The sequence below is a fragment of the Notamacropus eugenii genome, chromosome 1 (assembly GCF_028372415.1).
Source record: "Notamacropus eugenii isolate mMacEug1 chromosome 1, mMacEug1.pri_v2, whole genome shotgun sequence".
Classification (NCBI taxonomy): domain Eukaryota; kingdom Metazoa; phylum Chordata; class Mammalia; order Diprotodontia; family Macropodidae; genus Notamacropus; species Notamacropus eugenii.
The window spans coordinates 3,614,580-3,628,970 of NC_092872.1; the positions used below are offsets into that span (position 1 = coordinate 3,614,580).

At 40.6% G+C, this 14,391-nt stretch overlaps 1 protein-coding gene across 1 annotated transcript in view; it reads right to left on the reverse strand.

The window, feature by feature from the left end:
• DOCK3 (dedicator of cytokinesis 3) overlaps nucleotides 1-14,391 on the reverse strand; it is a 409,824-nt gene that overhangs the window by 167,034 nt on the left and 228,399 nt on the right. The window contains exon 10 of the mRNA XM_072612190.1: nucleotides 1,751-1,832. Within this exon, the coding sequence (XP_072468291.1) occupies nucleotides 1,751-1,832 (82 nt within the window). The remainder of the gene's footprint in view (nucleotides 1-1,750; nucleotides 1,833-14,391) is intronic.

Consider the following 14,391-nt stretch of genomic DNA (forward strand, 5'->3'; position numbering starts at 1 on the left):
CAAGAATATTCATGATTCATTGATTTTTTTCATTATATAAATTGGAATCACTAATTCAATGTGTGTGTGTGTGTGTGTGTGTGTGTGTGTGTGTGTGTGTATGTGGATGCTGGAATATGGGCTGGGATTCACATATATAACTAAAATGAAATGCTCAGTATTCTATAATCCCATTCAAATGCTTGTCATAATGAAGTTTATCAAAAATCGGTAATTGAGTATGAGGATGTACTCGATGGGAATACAATCAGATCTCTATTTCCGTGCTGCCAGAGAGCCTCCACTCAAAAGCTTCTTTTGTGATTTTATCAGGCAAGGTCAAAATGTCAGAAATCTTTAAAGTATTGCCCGTCTTGGTTACCTCCCTGCCTCTAAACCCAACTGCTCTACATGATTCAAGACAATTGTCTGCGTTCTTCCTACCTCTGTCTACTTCAGGAGCTGACTTCGGGCAAATCCTTGCAGTGGTTTAGCCCAAATCTTTTAAGATGCGCTTATTTTTCCTTCCTTCCTTAGTGAAAATGGGAAACTGCTCACTATCTTCATTTTCTCTTCTCCTGAATAAGTAATCTCAATTTCCCTTCTGTTTTTCTTATAGTTCCTGTTTTCTTGCCCATTTCTCTTACTGTATACTTTCCTAATTCTTAAAATACTGAACTCAAATGGAACATTACATAGTTTTGACTTATTAATTTGAAATTTTTTGATATATTTGGGGAATTTTCAATGTGCTCTATCTCCTTAATGACAGGTTCTATTAACTCTTTGATAGACAAACTATTGTACTACATTTTGACCTTTAAAGAAAGTAGCAAAATGAAGGAAATTCAGGTGGAAAAAATGCATTTTTTTTCCTGTAAGAGTCAGGTTTCTGAACTGGTGCCATTTACATTTAAGATGTACATACAGAGTCTGATGATGACTAGTGCTCTTTATATCAGGATAATACTGCAAACTAAACAGAAAAGGAATCAACATGGGAAGCACTACAGTATCTTTGGAGTAAGTAGTTTTTCTCTAAAATCACATAGTTCTGTTCAAGCACAGGGTACCAACAATACTCAAAATTATAAGATAACCTTGTACTCTTTTTCAGCAAATCAATTAATTACTAAAGCAAATGAAGCACATTCGCTATTCAGTGCATAAATAAATGTTGAACACATGAGAAGCAGTTTGGAGAAAGTCTTGGCAGTTTTCTGATGGCAGAAACCTAGAACGTATTTTTCTAATGAGAACCTGACTGTGTCCCTCACTGTGCTGACGTTTTAGGAGCAAGTGTCTTGAAAGTGCTTATTAAGAATAAGAGCCATTTGTGATGGAGGAAACTGACACATCCAGATTCCAGTAGAAAATGGCCCCAGGATTTGGTAGTTGAAGGAAGTAAATTCAAGTGGACCACTTTAGAAGGCATTTCTAATTCCAAGCTAAAAATACAATAAAAAAAGATCACCCCCCAATTTTAAGTGTTCAGTTTATACACTTTGTAGAGTAAAACTTAAAAATCAGCCAAAAGGCACTTTGAAAGTATTCATTTAATCACATAAATTCAGTTAAAACATGTGGTTGATTGCAATCTTCTTTAAACATTTCATTATCCATCAGACACATCTACCTAGTCTTATTTGCCCTAGTGTGTAGGGAAAGAAAAATGAAATCAGTTTTTAGGGTGACAACATTCACAAACCAAAGCCCTTGGTCAGAAATGGCCCAGTCCACAGTGCAGCAGGCAAAGAGAATTCTCACATACTGTAAAAAGGGCACACATTCGATCTATCTTCTCTGGGTTCCTTGGCCCACCGTTCTTGTTCAGTCTCACCAGAAACCGCTCACTGAAATGTAGGAAAAAAGAGAGAGAGAGAGAAAGAGGGAGAGAGAAAGAGACAGAGAAAAATGAGGGACCACAAACTACAGAACAAAGCCCAGGGCATGTATAAAGAATAATGTATAATTTCAGAAATCCGACACACTCATGGAATGGCACTCAGTGATAGGTGGCCAGGGTGCAAGGTGGATGTAATAAGGTCTTGTTAGACATGACAGAGAGGCAGAGTGATCTGGTGGAGAAATCTAGACTTTAAGTCTGGAGAGACCTGGCCCTACGGCTGGCTTGGACACCAGCTGAGTGACCCTGGGTAGCTCATTTAACTTTTGAGCCTTGTCGGTAAAATGGGGATAATCTTCGCAACATCCTTTCCATGATTATTGTGTTTTTCACATCTTAAGTTTGATAAAAGTGTCGTCACTGTCAATGAAAACAAACAGTAATAGTGATGATGTTGTATCACGCACTTAAAAAACCAGAACAAAGTATTATGTGGGATAAACACTTTGGTGCATTTTGAAAGGCACTGTTATCTAAACATTTAACGTACTTTTCTCAGGTCCCTAAAAGGTTTATAAGTTTCACTGGAGCAAGGATCACAAGCCATATTTCACCTGTATCCCCCAAAGACCCAAGTTCAGTGTTGAACACAGAGGATTCACAAGGATACCTTGAACTGAGCCAGGCAGTGAGCTTATGGCAGGAAAGACAACAATGCACATGGCAGCCCATGCAGGAGAACATACATTCCAGTAGCATATAGGGTGTCCCAAAAGTCTTAGTGTGGGCCTAAGCTTTAAAGCTTTAAGGCCCACTGAAGTTTCAATAGCTTAAACCCGCACTAAGACTGTTGGAATGCTCTTGTAAATAAGTTCCTTAAAGGTATTTCATTTTGTCTTTGAAGTGCTCTGCTGTGTGTGTGTGTGTGTGTGTGTGTGTGTGTGTGTGTGAGCGTGTGTGTCTAAACGAGAGTATGGATATGTGATTTCACGAGTATAGGGAACTCCCAGAGTGAAAGTCCCTTCATTGATAAAAGCTGTCAACTTTCTTGCAATTTACAATCTGAGAATTATTTGGGGCAATGAGAGATTAAATGACTCACCCCTCTTGCCTGGCCTCTAGTTCAACATCTCTTACTACCTGCTAGACATTTTCACTTTAACAAGCCACATAGATATCTCAAATTCAATCAAAAGAGTACCCATCATGTTTCTCCCCCAACCTACTCTTCCTCCTGTCTTTTTCTGTTCAAGGGCATCACCAAGGCTCATAACCCATAAGATGTCCCTGACTCTTCTCTCTTCCTCTGCCCTCTGATTAGTTGCCAAGTCTTGTAGATTTTACCTTCACAATGTCTCTTGCCTTTGTGCTCTGGTCTCCACTCACCACTAAAATCCCCCTGGTTCAGGTTCTCATCAGCTACTTCCTGGATTATTGAAATAGCTTCTTTAGGAGCATCTCCATTCCAAGCTTCTACTTTTTAATTTTGCCTGCTGATAGCTGCCTAGAGCTCAGATCAGACCATATGTCAATGGCCAAGAAGCTTCTGTGCCTTCTTCTTTCCTCTAGAAAAAGCTCCCAACTCCTCTTTGGGACATCTAAAGCCCTCTTAGTTTGTCACTGGGCTGCCCACCATTCCCCTCTTTCCAGTCACATTAGCCTATTTGCCATTGTCTAGACACATTATCCCATCTCTGCCCTATATGCCTTTGCCCATGCTCTCTCCTATTCCTGGAATGCTCTTGCTTTTGGGACCCCACTTCCTTTCAGTGCTCAACTCAATGCTACTTCCTTCAAGAGACCTTTCCTGATTCCCATCCTTTTGTACTTATTCAATGATATTCTGGGTTTATTTTTGAACATGTGGTATGCCCCTTAGGGGCAGCTAGGTGGCAAAATGAATGGATTGCTTGGCCTAGAGTCAGGAAGATGTGAGTTCAAATCTGGCATCAGATACTTACTAGCTGTGTGACCCTGAGCAAGTCAGTTAACCCTGTTTGCCTCAGTTTCCTCACTTATAAATTGAGCTGCAGAAGGAAATGGCAAACCAGTCAATACCTGTGCCAAGAAAACCCCAAATGAGATCACAAAAAGTCAGACATGATGGAAAAATGGCTTCCCAACAAAGAATACCCCTAGTAGAACATAAGATCATTGAGGGCAGGAACAAACTCCTTTGAATTATATTGCCTAGATAGTGCTTAGCACAGAGTCGCACTGATTCACTGATTAATTGATTCTAGACTTCAAGGTCAGCTTTTCTGCCCACCGTATCACACTGTCTCAATTGCTGCCCTGCATATTGGAAGCACTTAATTGAATTACCTAAATCACATTCACCCTAACAGAGTCATTTAAGATCTGCAAGTTGGAAGAACTGGTGAGGAATCCTATAGAAGTAGATGTCATATTGAGAATGGAAAAGGTAAAAACACAAAGTGTGAGGAAACTCTAATGAACAGAACGCTTAGTCAGAGTGGAGACACCAAAAGTCTTATCCAACACAGTAATCCACATGCTTTTGGTAGGAAGTTGGTATCTTGTGAAGCCATATCAACATATTTTATTTTGGTTAAGCAGAACTGTGGAAAGAATGTTGGACCTGGATTCAGGAAGACCTGAGTTCAAATCCAAATGACTACCTTTGTGACCTTGGGCAAGCCACTTAACCACTGCGTGCCTTGGTTTCTTCATTTGTAAGACAGGGATGATAAAAGCACTTACCATCTGGGGCTTTTGCAAGGATCAAATGAGATAACACTTGTAAGGTGCTTTGCAAACCCTACAATACTATGTAAACGCTGGCAGTTATTACAATCATTGTCTCTACCCTCTCCTCAAGCTTATGCTCTATTAGCACAACCTCAGCATTTCCATAATCTACGCTTTCCTTGACGTGGATTCCTTTCTCCTAATGCATGTCTTGAGTATAACATTCTTCATAAATTGCTGTAAAAGTCATCAATCTGTAGCAGCCTGGTAATGGACTTCTCTGAAATTAGCCAGGACAGTACTTAGACCACAGATCTCCAGTCCATTGATGAAATGAAGGGGCTAGATTAGATTATCTCGAAGGTTTCTTCCAGGTTAAATTCATATTATAATCATTAAAGTGATTTATTTTTCCTTGATCTTCCCATCATGTACTTGAAGTATGTATGATAACAACTGAATGACAGGTACTGCAAATACTATGCTAGGATGACAAAATACATTGTAATTTTAACTGTAAAGGTTGCTATGGAAAGAGGAAGTAGGAATAGTAAAAGCGTGAAAGAATCAGGGTTATGGGGGGTGGGAAGTCAACCTGTAAGGGAAACTTCAAAGGCTGTGTGCTGGGAGCTTCTGTTCAAACTACATAATAAGATTGGATGGAACAACTACCCTTGGCTGCCTACAGTGCTGGTACTAAACCATTAGGACGCGCTCTCTGTTCAAAGCACAAGAGTTCCACGCTGAGGGAGGCAGCTCCTGTTGACCTGATTCCAAGATGAGCGGCCCCCACCAGATTCACTGCAGCTATATTCAGCTAAGGCTAAATCTGACAACTTTCCAACCTCATTTCTCCCTTATGGCAGAGAAGTGGGGGACCACTAGGTCAGAATATTTGCTACAACAGTAGAGATTATCACTTACGGTTTTTTGTTTTTCTTCCTTTGGCAGGAAGGAATCAAACTAGAAGGGAACTGGGAAATGCTTGTGGAATAAATTTAAAAAGTCATCAACAAGAAACATTAAAAACCCCCCAGAAAATGGGAAAGCCTGAATAGAATTAGTAAAATGAATTCAGCCAACTCAATAACAATAAATTAATTCTTTAATCTGCTTGACATTTTAATTCCTAGATGCCCTCCGGACTGCAAGTGTATGACCTAGAAATTCAGGGGCAGCACACGTTTGTAAAGGGAACGATGTCTCACAAACATTGGTCATTTAGGAACTTTAAACATTTTTCTTTTTAATACTGAAAAGATAAGGTGAATTTCCATTATAAGAGACAAGCTTTTCAATTGTCTCTCCCAGCCCAGAATAATAATAAAATTGATTCAGACAGGTTTTTATCAATGGGGTACAAGAGAAATAACCAAGAATGGTATGGCGGTGGTGGTGTTGGTATAGGTGTTGTTGTTGTTGTTGTTGTTGGTGGTGGTGGTGGTGTGTGTGTGTGTGTGTGCGCGTGTGTGTGTGTGTGCGTGTGTGTGTGTTTGTCAATAATACTTTGACTTTAAGGCCATGTAGTCAGAAGTCATCTTTTAAAGGTTTCCTCTTCTTCCTCTCTGGAGATTTGGACAACTTCCCCCTTTGCTTCTCACTCTTCTGGTGGCATGTAGAAATGGGAGGGCAATCCCACTGTGGCCATTCCTGACCTCCCAATCTAAATCTTTAGGATTAGTTTGTTTGATCTGTCTGGCTAAACCACCAACAAATTGAGCCTTGCAGGGATCCAGAAGAGCACTTTAGATAGACTGTGTCTAATTCCACTGGGCCATGATGCTTTCTGGACCTCTTCTTAGAAATCAAGCAACAATAAAGTCACATTCATCAAGTAGTAGATGATGGCTCAGTGGTCAAGTCTGGGGTTGGCCAACCAGGTTTTCAGGTTCACTAGCAGCTGGACCTGCACGAGAGCTTAACCATTTTTGTATCATGGGCCCCTTAGGCAGTGTCTGGTGAAGCCTATGGACCCTTTCTCAGAATCAAGTTTTCAAATTCTTTAAATAAAATGTATAGGATTGTGAAGGAAACTATACTGAAATACAATTACCAGAATATTTAAACAATGAATTCATGAACTTTAGTTTAAGAAATCCTAAAAGGGTAACAGGACCAAATTTATATGTAAATCTACTTTTTTCCCCTAATGATAAATCTTAGATTTTATGAGAAAATAACCAAACTTGGAAACTGAAAACTAAAAAGGTTTTTATCCATCCATATTTGGGGAGCTGTATAGGGGATGAACGTAGTAGTGATACAAATGCAAATATAGTCAATTCAATTCAATAAAGATTTATTAAATGTCTATTGTATGCAAATGTACAGTCTCTGTGTTTGGCCAAACTGCACAGAAACAAAATAGTGATAAAAGTAATATTTATAAGCCTTTAAAATGTGCAAATCACTTTACATAGTTTTCATCTACACCTCACAACAACCCTGCAAGGCTGGTATATATTATTATTCCTGCTTCACTGATGAGGAAAACAAGGCTTGCAGTTACCCAATTAGCACATGCTGGAGGCAGCTTCAAACCTAAGCTTTCGTGTCTCAGAGTCCAGCCCTCTCCCCACCATGCTGGACTGCCACCCATTTTGGCAGGTTGAGCCAAATGATGTGAAACACAGTATAATATAAAAGCCTGGCAGAGGTTGGATTTAGCATGTTAATGTTTGGCAGTCTACACTCGTCCACATAATCAACTCACGGCCAAATGTCCATTCCTGTTTTGTGGATTTGCTGCCAAAGTAAGCCCTTCACTCCCGTTTTGTAAAAAATCCCAAACCAACCCAGCTATCCTGCCCTCTTCAGCATAAGGAGTACTAAAAATGAACAATGGGCCCAGAAATGCTCACAACCCAGGTCAAGTTTAAAGCTTTACCAATAAAGCTCACCAACTTGAAATCAGAGTAGAATAAGGAAGGCGTTATTTATCACCATCCAAATGAATATGAAACACATCTCACTGGTCACTGGACCATCGTGAAGCTGCAAAGTAAGAGGCTAATTGAAACTACTGGAAATGAAGTTAAGGAAGGACTAAGGAAAAGCTGTTCAGTCATCAACTAAAAGTCCCTGTAGGGGTGGCTAGGTGGCACAGGGGATAGAGCAGTCAGGAAGACCTGAGCTCAAATCCAGCCTCAGACACTAGTTGTGTGACCTTGGGCAAGTCACTTAATCCTGTGTGCCTCAGTTTCCTCAACCATAAAACAAGCTGGAGAAGGAAACGACAACCCCTGCAGTATCTTTGCCAAGAAAACCCCCAACAGGATCATGAAGAGTTAGATGCAACTAAAATGACAATAAGAGCAGAAAGGTCCCTGTTTCCAAGAAGCCAGATTTCAACATAGTCCCTGCCAGCATAGAAGGCCCATGAGCTGATTGTACTGTGAATGACTCTTAGGCCAAAATGAGTTACAATTAGATAAGGATAGACTTGGAAATGGACAAAACTAGGAGACACAAGCTGTGGTCACTGCTAGGATGTACTTTGGAAGAACCTGCTTATTCAAGACTCCTTTAGACTGTTTGCTTACTACAAGAGAGGTGGCAACATAGCCATTTACAAGTCTGAAAATTTATTTTCTTACATCATTTAAGGAGGGTTTAGTTAACTCTGCCAAACTTGTTATCGCCAGAACCAATGTGAAACCCTGGGAAGGAAGCCAGTGATCCTAACAAATGCTGCCTGGAAAGCTCCACTAAATTAGAACATTTTGGAAATGTGGTCACCGGAGAAAAAAATTTGCTTTTATGCCCATGATATCACTAAATACCAAAGAGAGCTTACGATTGCTAGAGGGCCCTTTCTTCTACCTCCCTTGTGTTGAGCCTGGCCGGAAGGCAAGAATTTTCCCAAAGATTCAGCCTCTTCTGTCCTTTAATGAATCTACAAACAGTTTGCCAATGTCTATCAATAATGAAAATAAAAATGTAGGAATATTTGAAAATCCCATGTTAAAGGTGCAGAGCTTAATTTGCTTGTTTCAAGTATAACATACTTGACATGGCGGTAACCCTGGGGTCTCCTAGGCTAGGCCAGTGGAGCATCTCATTTGCTCCTCTGCCTGGTTCATCCATGTTGGGAAAGCTTTGAGTGTGTGGCTGATGATGAACTGTCTGCTGTTTGAGAACCAGACAAATGAAGTTCGCAGAGGGGCATCAGTCAGGTCAGTGGCAGGATGATGAATCGTTTGGTCGTAGCAATTTTTAAAGACCAATCAATGAATTAATAAGCATTTATTAGGAGCCAACTATGTTCCAGAAATTGTGCTGAATGCTGAGAAAACAAAGATGAAAGTGAGACAGTCCCTGTCCTCAAGAAGCTTAAATGATACTGGTTACAGGAGTTTCCACTTGTACCACAACTTGTTTAGTCATTCTCCAATCAATGTCCTGCCTTAAAGAGAAATCTAAATTCCCCTCACCAGCTCCTCATGTTTTAACTTCCTGTAAATATAGCTTCTTCCTTTTAATAAATTTGCTCTTTTGAAGGTTACAAGGTTATTACATCCAACTCCTTTCCCTGGTGCTTTTCTGCTTCTGTCTCAATGAAGTGTTTACCATTGTTGACAACTGCCCCGTTTTGGAATTCTTTGCTTTGGAGGCTGCCCAGACACTGAACTACTTTCATTCTTTTCACACATTTCTGGTTCTTCTTCCATTTTCCTCCTACATGTATCTGTTTTCCAAGGTTCTGTCCTCAGTATTCTTGTCACTCAACACTATTTCAGTTTTCTTACCCACACCTTAAATTCCAGCTATTAACTACATAAAGATGATTCTCTCCCAAACTCCTGTTTCTAATTCTGAACTGTCTGTTGAACATCTTCATCTGGATATCTGTTGGAATTTCAAGCTTGGTCTTTCTAAAAGTAATTGTCTTCTCCCCCAAATGGATTCTTTCTTTATTTCTGTTAATGGCTCCATCATTCTTTGAGTCAGCCATATTCAAAACCTGGATGTCACCTTTCAGGTTCTGAGTTTCCCTCTTCCTCATACCCCAACACAGCCGATTTATTGTCAAGTGAAATGGATTCTAATTCTGCAGTCTCTCCTGTCTGTCTCTTACTTTCCATTTCTGCACCTACCGCTTTAGTTCAGACTCCATCTCTCACCTACAGCATTATAGTCACCTCCTAATTGATTTCTTTATTTCTATTTTCTCCCTTCTCCAGTCTATCCTAAAAATTCCTCTAAGTGTCATCTTAATGTACAGCTCTGATTACATTGCTTCCCTGTTTAAAAACCTTCAGTGGCTTTCCATTAGTTATTGAATTAAACTCAAACTCTTTGGGCTGGCTGGTATCCGAGGTTCTCTGAGAGCTGTTCGCAATCTCTTTCCTATATTTTCTCATTGCTCCCTTATGTATATTCTTTTCTGTGCTTCAGTGAAGCTGGCACATTCCTTATCTTTCCAACATGCCCTTCACTTTCTTTTTTTTAAAATTTTAATAAGATTTATTTTATTTTGAACTTAAGAAATAAAACAAGCATTCCCTCCACTTTGTTATCTCTCTGTCCATAGTGATATAATTCCTGTCATCTGGAATATTCTCTTCTCCCCACATCATGTAAGGCCCAGTTTAAGTGCTACCTCTTCCATGAAACTTTCCCTGATTTCCCCAGCTAGATATGAATGGTAGCTCTGCACTCCCTAAAGAATTTTGTACCTTTCTGACTTTACTGATCCAACGGTATTTTAACTCCCCACATATATGTATGATTTCTTCCGAATATGAGCAGTTTGAGAGCAGATCAAGTTTTCTCTTGTATCACTTCATAGTTCCTAATATAGAAAGTTTTTCACTCATCGTGTGGGACCAGTAAGTATCTAAGCATATAGAGGTTTTATTTCCAACTCAGACAATTACTAGATGTGTGACCCCGGGCAAGTCACTTTACCCTGTTGGTCTTAGTTTCCTCATCAGTAAAATGAGCTGGAGAAGAAAATGGCAAACCATGGCAGGATCTTTGCCAAGAAAATCCCAGCTGGGGTCACCAAGAGTCAGACACAACTGAACTGGCATATTTCCTTAAGGGGAATGAAGAGTCAGCCAAAGATGCAGAAAACAGCAGTTTTCCAGAACACAACATGTTCTGGGGGGTCTAAGCTCTTGTGGCTCCAATCTTACTCCAAAGGAAAAACAATTGGACATTTAAGACTTCAAGTCCCACACCCCATTACAATGCAGCAATGTGGAATTAATTCCACTGCTGCTCCCTTATCAAGGGAAAGCCAAGGGCTACGGCAGCTGTCACTTATGATGTCCACTAAAACTTGCCCCCTCCCCCCACACCTTATCCCACAATACAATTGGAATTTGGTTGAGGCCACTATGGAGGAAGAACCATTCCTCTCACCACATGTTAACCTAAGCACCAAATTCTATATATCCTTTTTTCCTTTCAGGAGGCAACCTACAGCATTGGCAAGCTCATCTTGTTGAGTTGTTTATCAGATGTGTCTCACTCTTTGTGACCCCATTTGGGGTTTTCTTGGCAAAGATACTGCAGTGATTTTCCATTTCCTTTTCCACCTTATTTTATAGATGAGAAAACTGAGGCAAACAGGGTTAAGTTGCTTGTCCAGGGTCACACGGCCAGTAAATATCTGGGGTAGGATTTGAACTCATGGAGATGAGTCATGAAGGTGAGTCCCTAGTCCAGTGTTCTATTTACTGTGCCATTTAGCTCTCCACCTAGAGAGCTGAGGTAACAATGCACCTCAAGACTGAGACAGTAGACAGCATGTTACAGGTGAATCAAACTACTGCCACCTTGACCACCACTTTCCCTCAGATTGAACAGAGATAGCCCCAAACCTGAGTACAAGAGTCCTGAGGATATCCATGTTCCCAAGACCACTGTGCCTGCTTCCAGTCCATTCCCAGAAGCCTTCATTCAGGCAAGCAACCCTTGTAAAGATGTGACATGGCAACTTCGGCCTCCTCAGCAACAACAACTACTTAAAACTCATAAAAGAAGACTATTACCACCAAAGTCCCTGGCACTCTCAAATGGTTCAGTATCAGAAATGGAAATGCCATTAGAGAAGGTGCATTGCCATGTGTTTTGCCAGTATATTTTAAGTACCATGGGACAATTCTATAAGCCTTGCAGCTGAAACCTCCTCTAAATTTTGTCTTTCCTTCTAGAATGTATGTCTTGAATTTAGGGACTATCTTGTTTGTAGGCTTTGTACACAGTAAACACTTAATATATGCTTTTCTATTCATCTGATGGCTGTAGAATATGATAGCACATTTCCAACATTTAGTTCTAATTAGCCAGGTGGAAACAAAAGAAAAGTCAATCTGGCAGTTGTTTCCTAAACCGTGGACAAGTGGGGAAGAAAATATTGATGGCTCAGACCCTCTAAAGAGGTTACCTTTTACATCTAACACAAATTTGTATAAAACAAGCAACTCTGGAAAAGGGGAAAGAAGCTTCCATGGGAAATAGAGTCCTTAAAACTTAATAATGACCGCCATCGCTCTGGAAATGTCTACGAACTCAGGAGTCAGTAACTTGGTGAATAAGAGAAGGAAACTTTTGTCTGCATTGGTTTTTAGAGCATAGCACCTCCAGAGGTGCGCAGCTAGGTAGGAGATTGGAGAGAGCAGGGCCCGGAGACTGGAAGAACCGAGTTTAAACCCAGTCTCAGACAATTATTATTTGTGTGACCCTGGGCAAGTCACTTAACCCTGTTTGCCTCAGTTTCCTGTAAATGACCCGGAAAAGGAAATGGCAAATCACTCCAATATTTTTGCCAAGAAAACCCCAAATGGGGTCATGAGTTGGTCACAACACAACTGAATAACAACAAAAATAATGAACCTACGGAGGGATTTGGATGATGGGCACAGCTGATAAGGTGCCCATGTCTGGCACTGATTGTCTTATACAGTTAACAATTTGTTAGACTTGCAAGCAGCTACTGCTGTTTCCAGGTTCGTTGTCTTATCCTATTACTTTGGTCTCTCCTTTTGTTTCTAGAACTTCTTTTCCCAATCAGGACCTCAAATATTTCCCAGTTTGCCTGGTTGGTACCCATGGCTACCATGTGCTCAGGAAGGAGTGAAATCCATCAGTGAACGTTGGCAATAAAACTATAAATCTAAACGTTTATAAATAATACATAGGCATAAATCTAAAAATTAAGGCATGTCTATGAATATTTCACTTTAGTCCCACAACAATGTAATGTTGCAAACTCCTTTGGTCTAACCTTCCAAATTAAAAAAATGCATAATGCCTTATTGTCACAGTCCCCGATTGATCATAAGGATCGTAGATTTAGAGCTGAGACTCCTTATGTGACAGACTTGTTTTACTGAAGAAGTAACTGGGGCAATGGAAAGAAAATGGCAGAGGCAGCATTTCAATATACACCCTCTAGCTTCGGGGCTGGGCTCTTCCCAGCATGCTCTGCTGTTTCACTTGGGGATGAAATAACTTCACTGACTTGCTGATAAATAACTTCACAAATAATTTCACTTTACTAGTAACTGAATTGCTTCAGTTGTGCTTGAAAAGGAGAAATGATCAAGGGTGCAGAGGGAGAAGGACCAGGGATTTCTTCTTTAGTGTGGCAAAGAGTCCCACTAGTCAAGCCCAAGTGAGGGCTGTTTGACATCGCATGGGGTTTGGCAGAGAACAGGGGCTTGTTGGCATGGGGATAATTATCTTAATATCTGTTGGTTTTTGCATTGATTCTGGTTTCCTTCTCAATAGTGGTACTTCTGTTTTCAGATCAGGCAGGGCCCTCAGGACTGGGGCTTTAGTAGCTTTATTCAACTTCTTTATTGAATTTTTTTAATAGGACTTTTCATAGGAATGACCAACTTGCACTTTTATAATAAAGCAGGCATTTATCTCTCCATTTCATTTCTTAGCTCTTCACTTTTGTTTCCTGGCATATTTTGATGGCTGGTTCGCTTCTCCTCATAGGGTACTTATGTTTTTGCTTGTCTGTGTTGGAAACAAAAATGAAAACTCTTAATCACCAGCAACCTGACAAGCCCTCTGATTAATCTGTTCTAGAATCAGTGTAGTGTGAACTGCTCTAGTTTTTGCTACAACTCCTTATTACTCCTTTGGGTCAAGAAGAAAATGGTGAGGTCTGCCTTTAGTAAAGCATCTTCCTCTAGGAAATGAAAATGTTCCTCAGTGCGAGAGAAGAGAACATGCATCATTAAAACATGGGTGGTGTGACGACTCCTTTTTAGCTATCCCCCCCCCTCCCAGTCATTTGCTAGATGGACAAACTGCAATCTTCAGTAATAGACAGGGGAGTGCAGCCCCGGCCAAGGCTCCTCCTCTCTATGATCTGAATAATTAGCGGATGCATTTCTGAGTCTTTGGATGTGAGAGACAACTCTCTGCAATATGATGGATAAAGACTGGCAACTCTATGGACCCGTGCAATGGTTTTTTGTTATTCATTTATCTGATGAATAGGTATATGTTACTCCTGCCCCTTTAAGGCTGACAGAAAAGACCCCATAAGATTCATCAACAATCTGCCTCCAAGTGCACTGGTTATCATAACAGTTGAACATCTCCCCCCATTGCCCATTTTGCTTTCTTTCCCATGCCTTCGGATACCCCTGTGTCTATCTGAAAGACCTTTCTCCAAAAAGCTGTAACCTGGGTTCTCTGTGCCTGTCCAATTCTAACATGAAGACGCCCTTGAGAAGCTTTTTGAGCATGCCCAGTGAGCCACTGCGTCTCCCACCATGTGAGTGGAGGCATCCTCCTTTGAGCGGCTCCTTGAGTTTTTAAAACTGGTGAGGCTGAACCATTCGATCCCTTTTCAGCTGTGTTTTTTTCCACTCCTCTCCTTC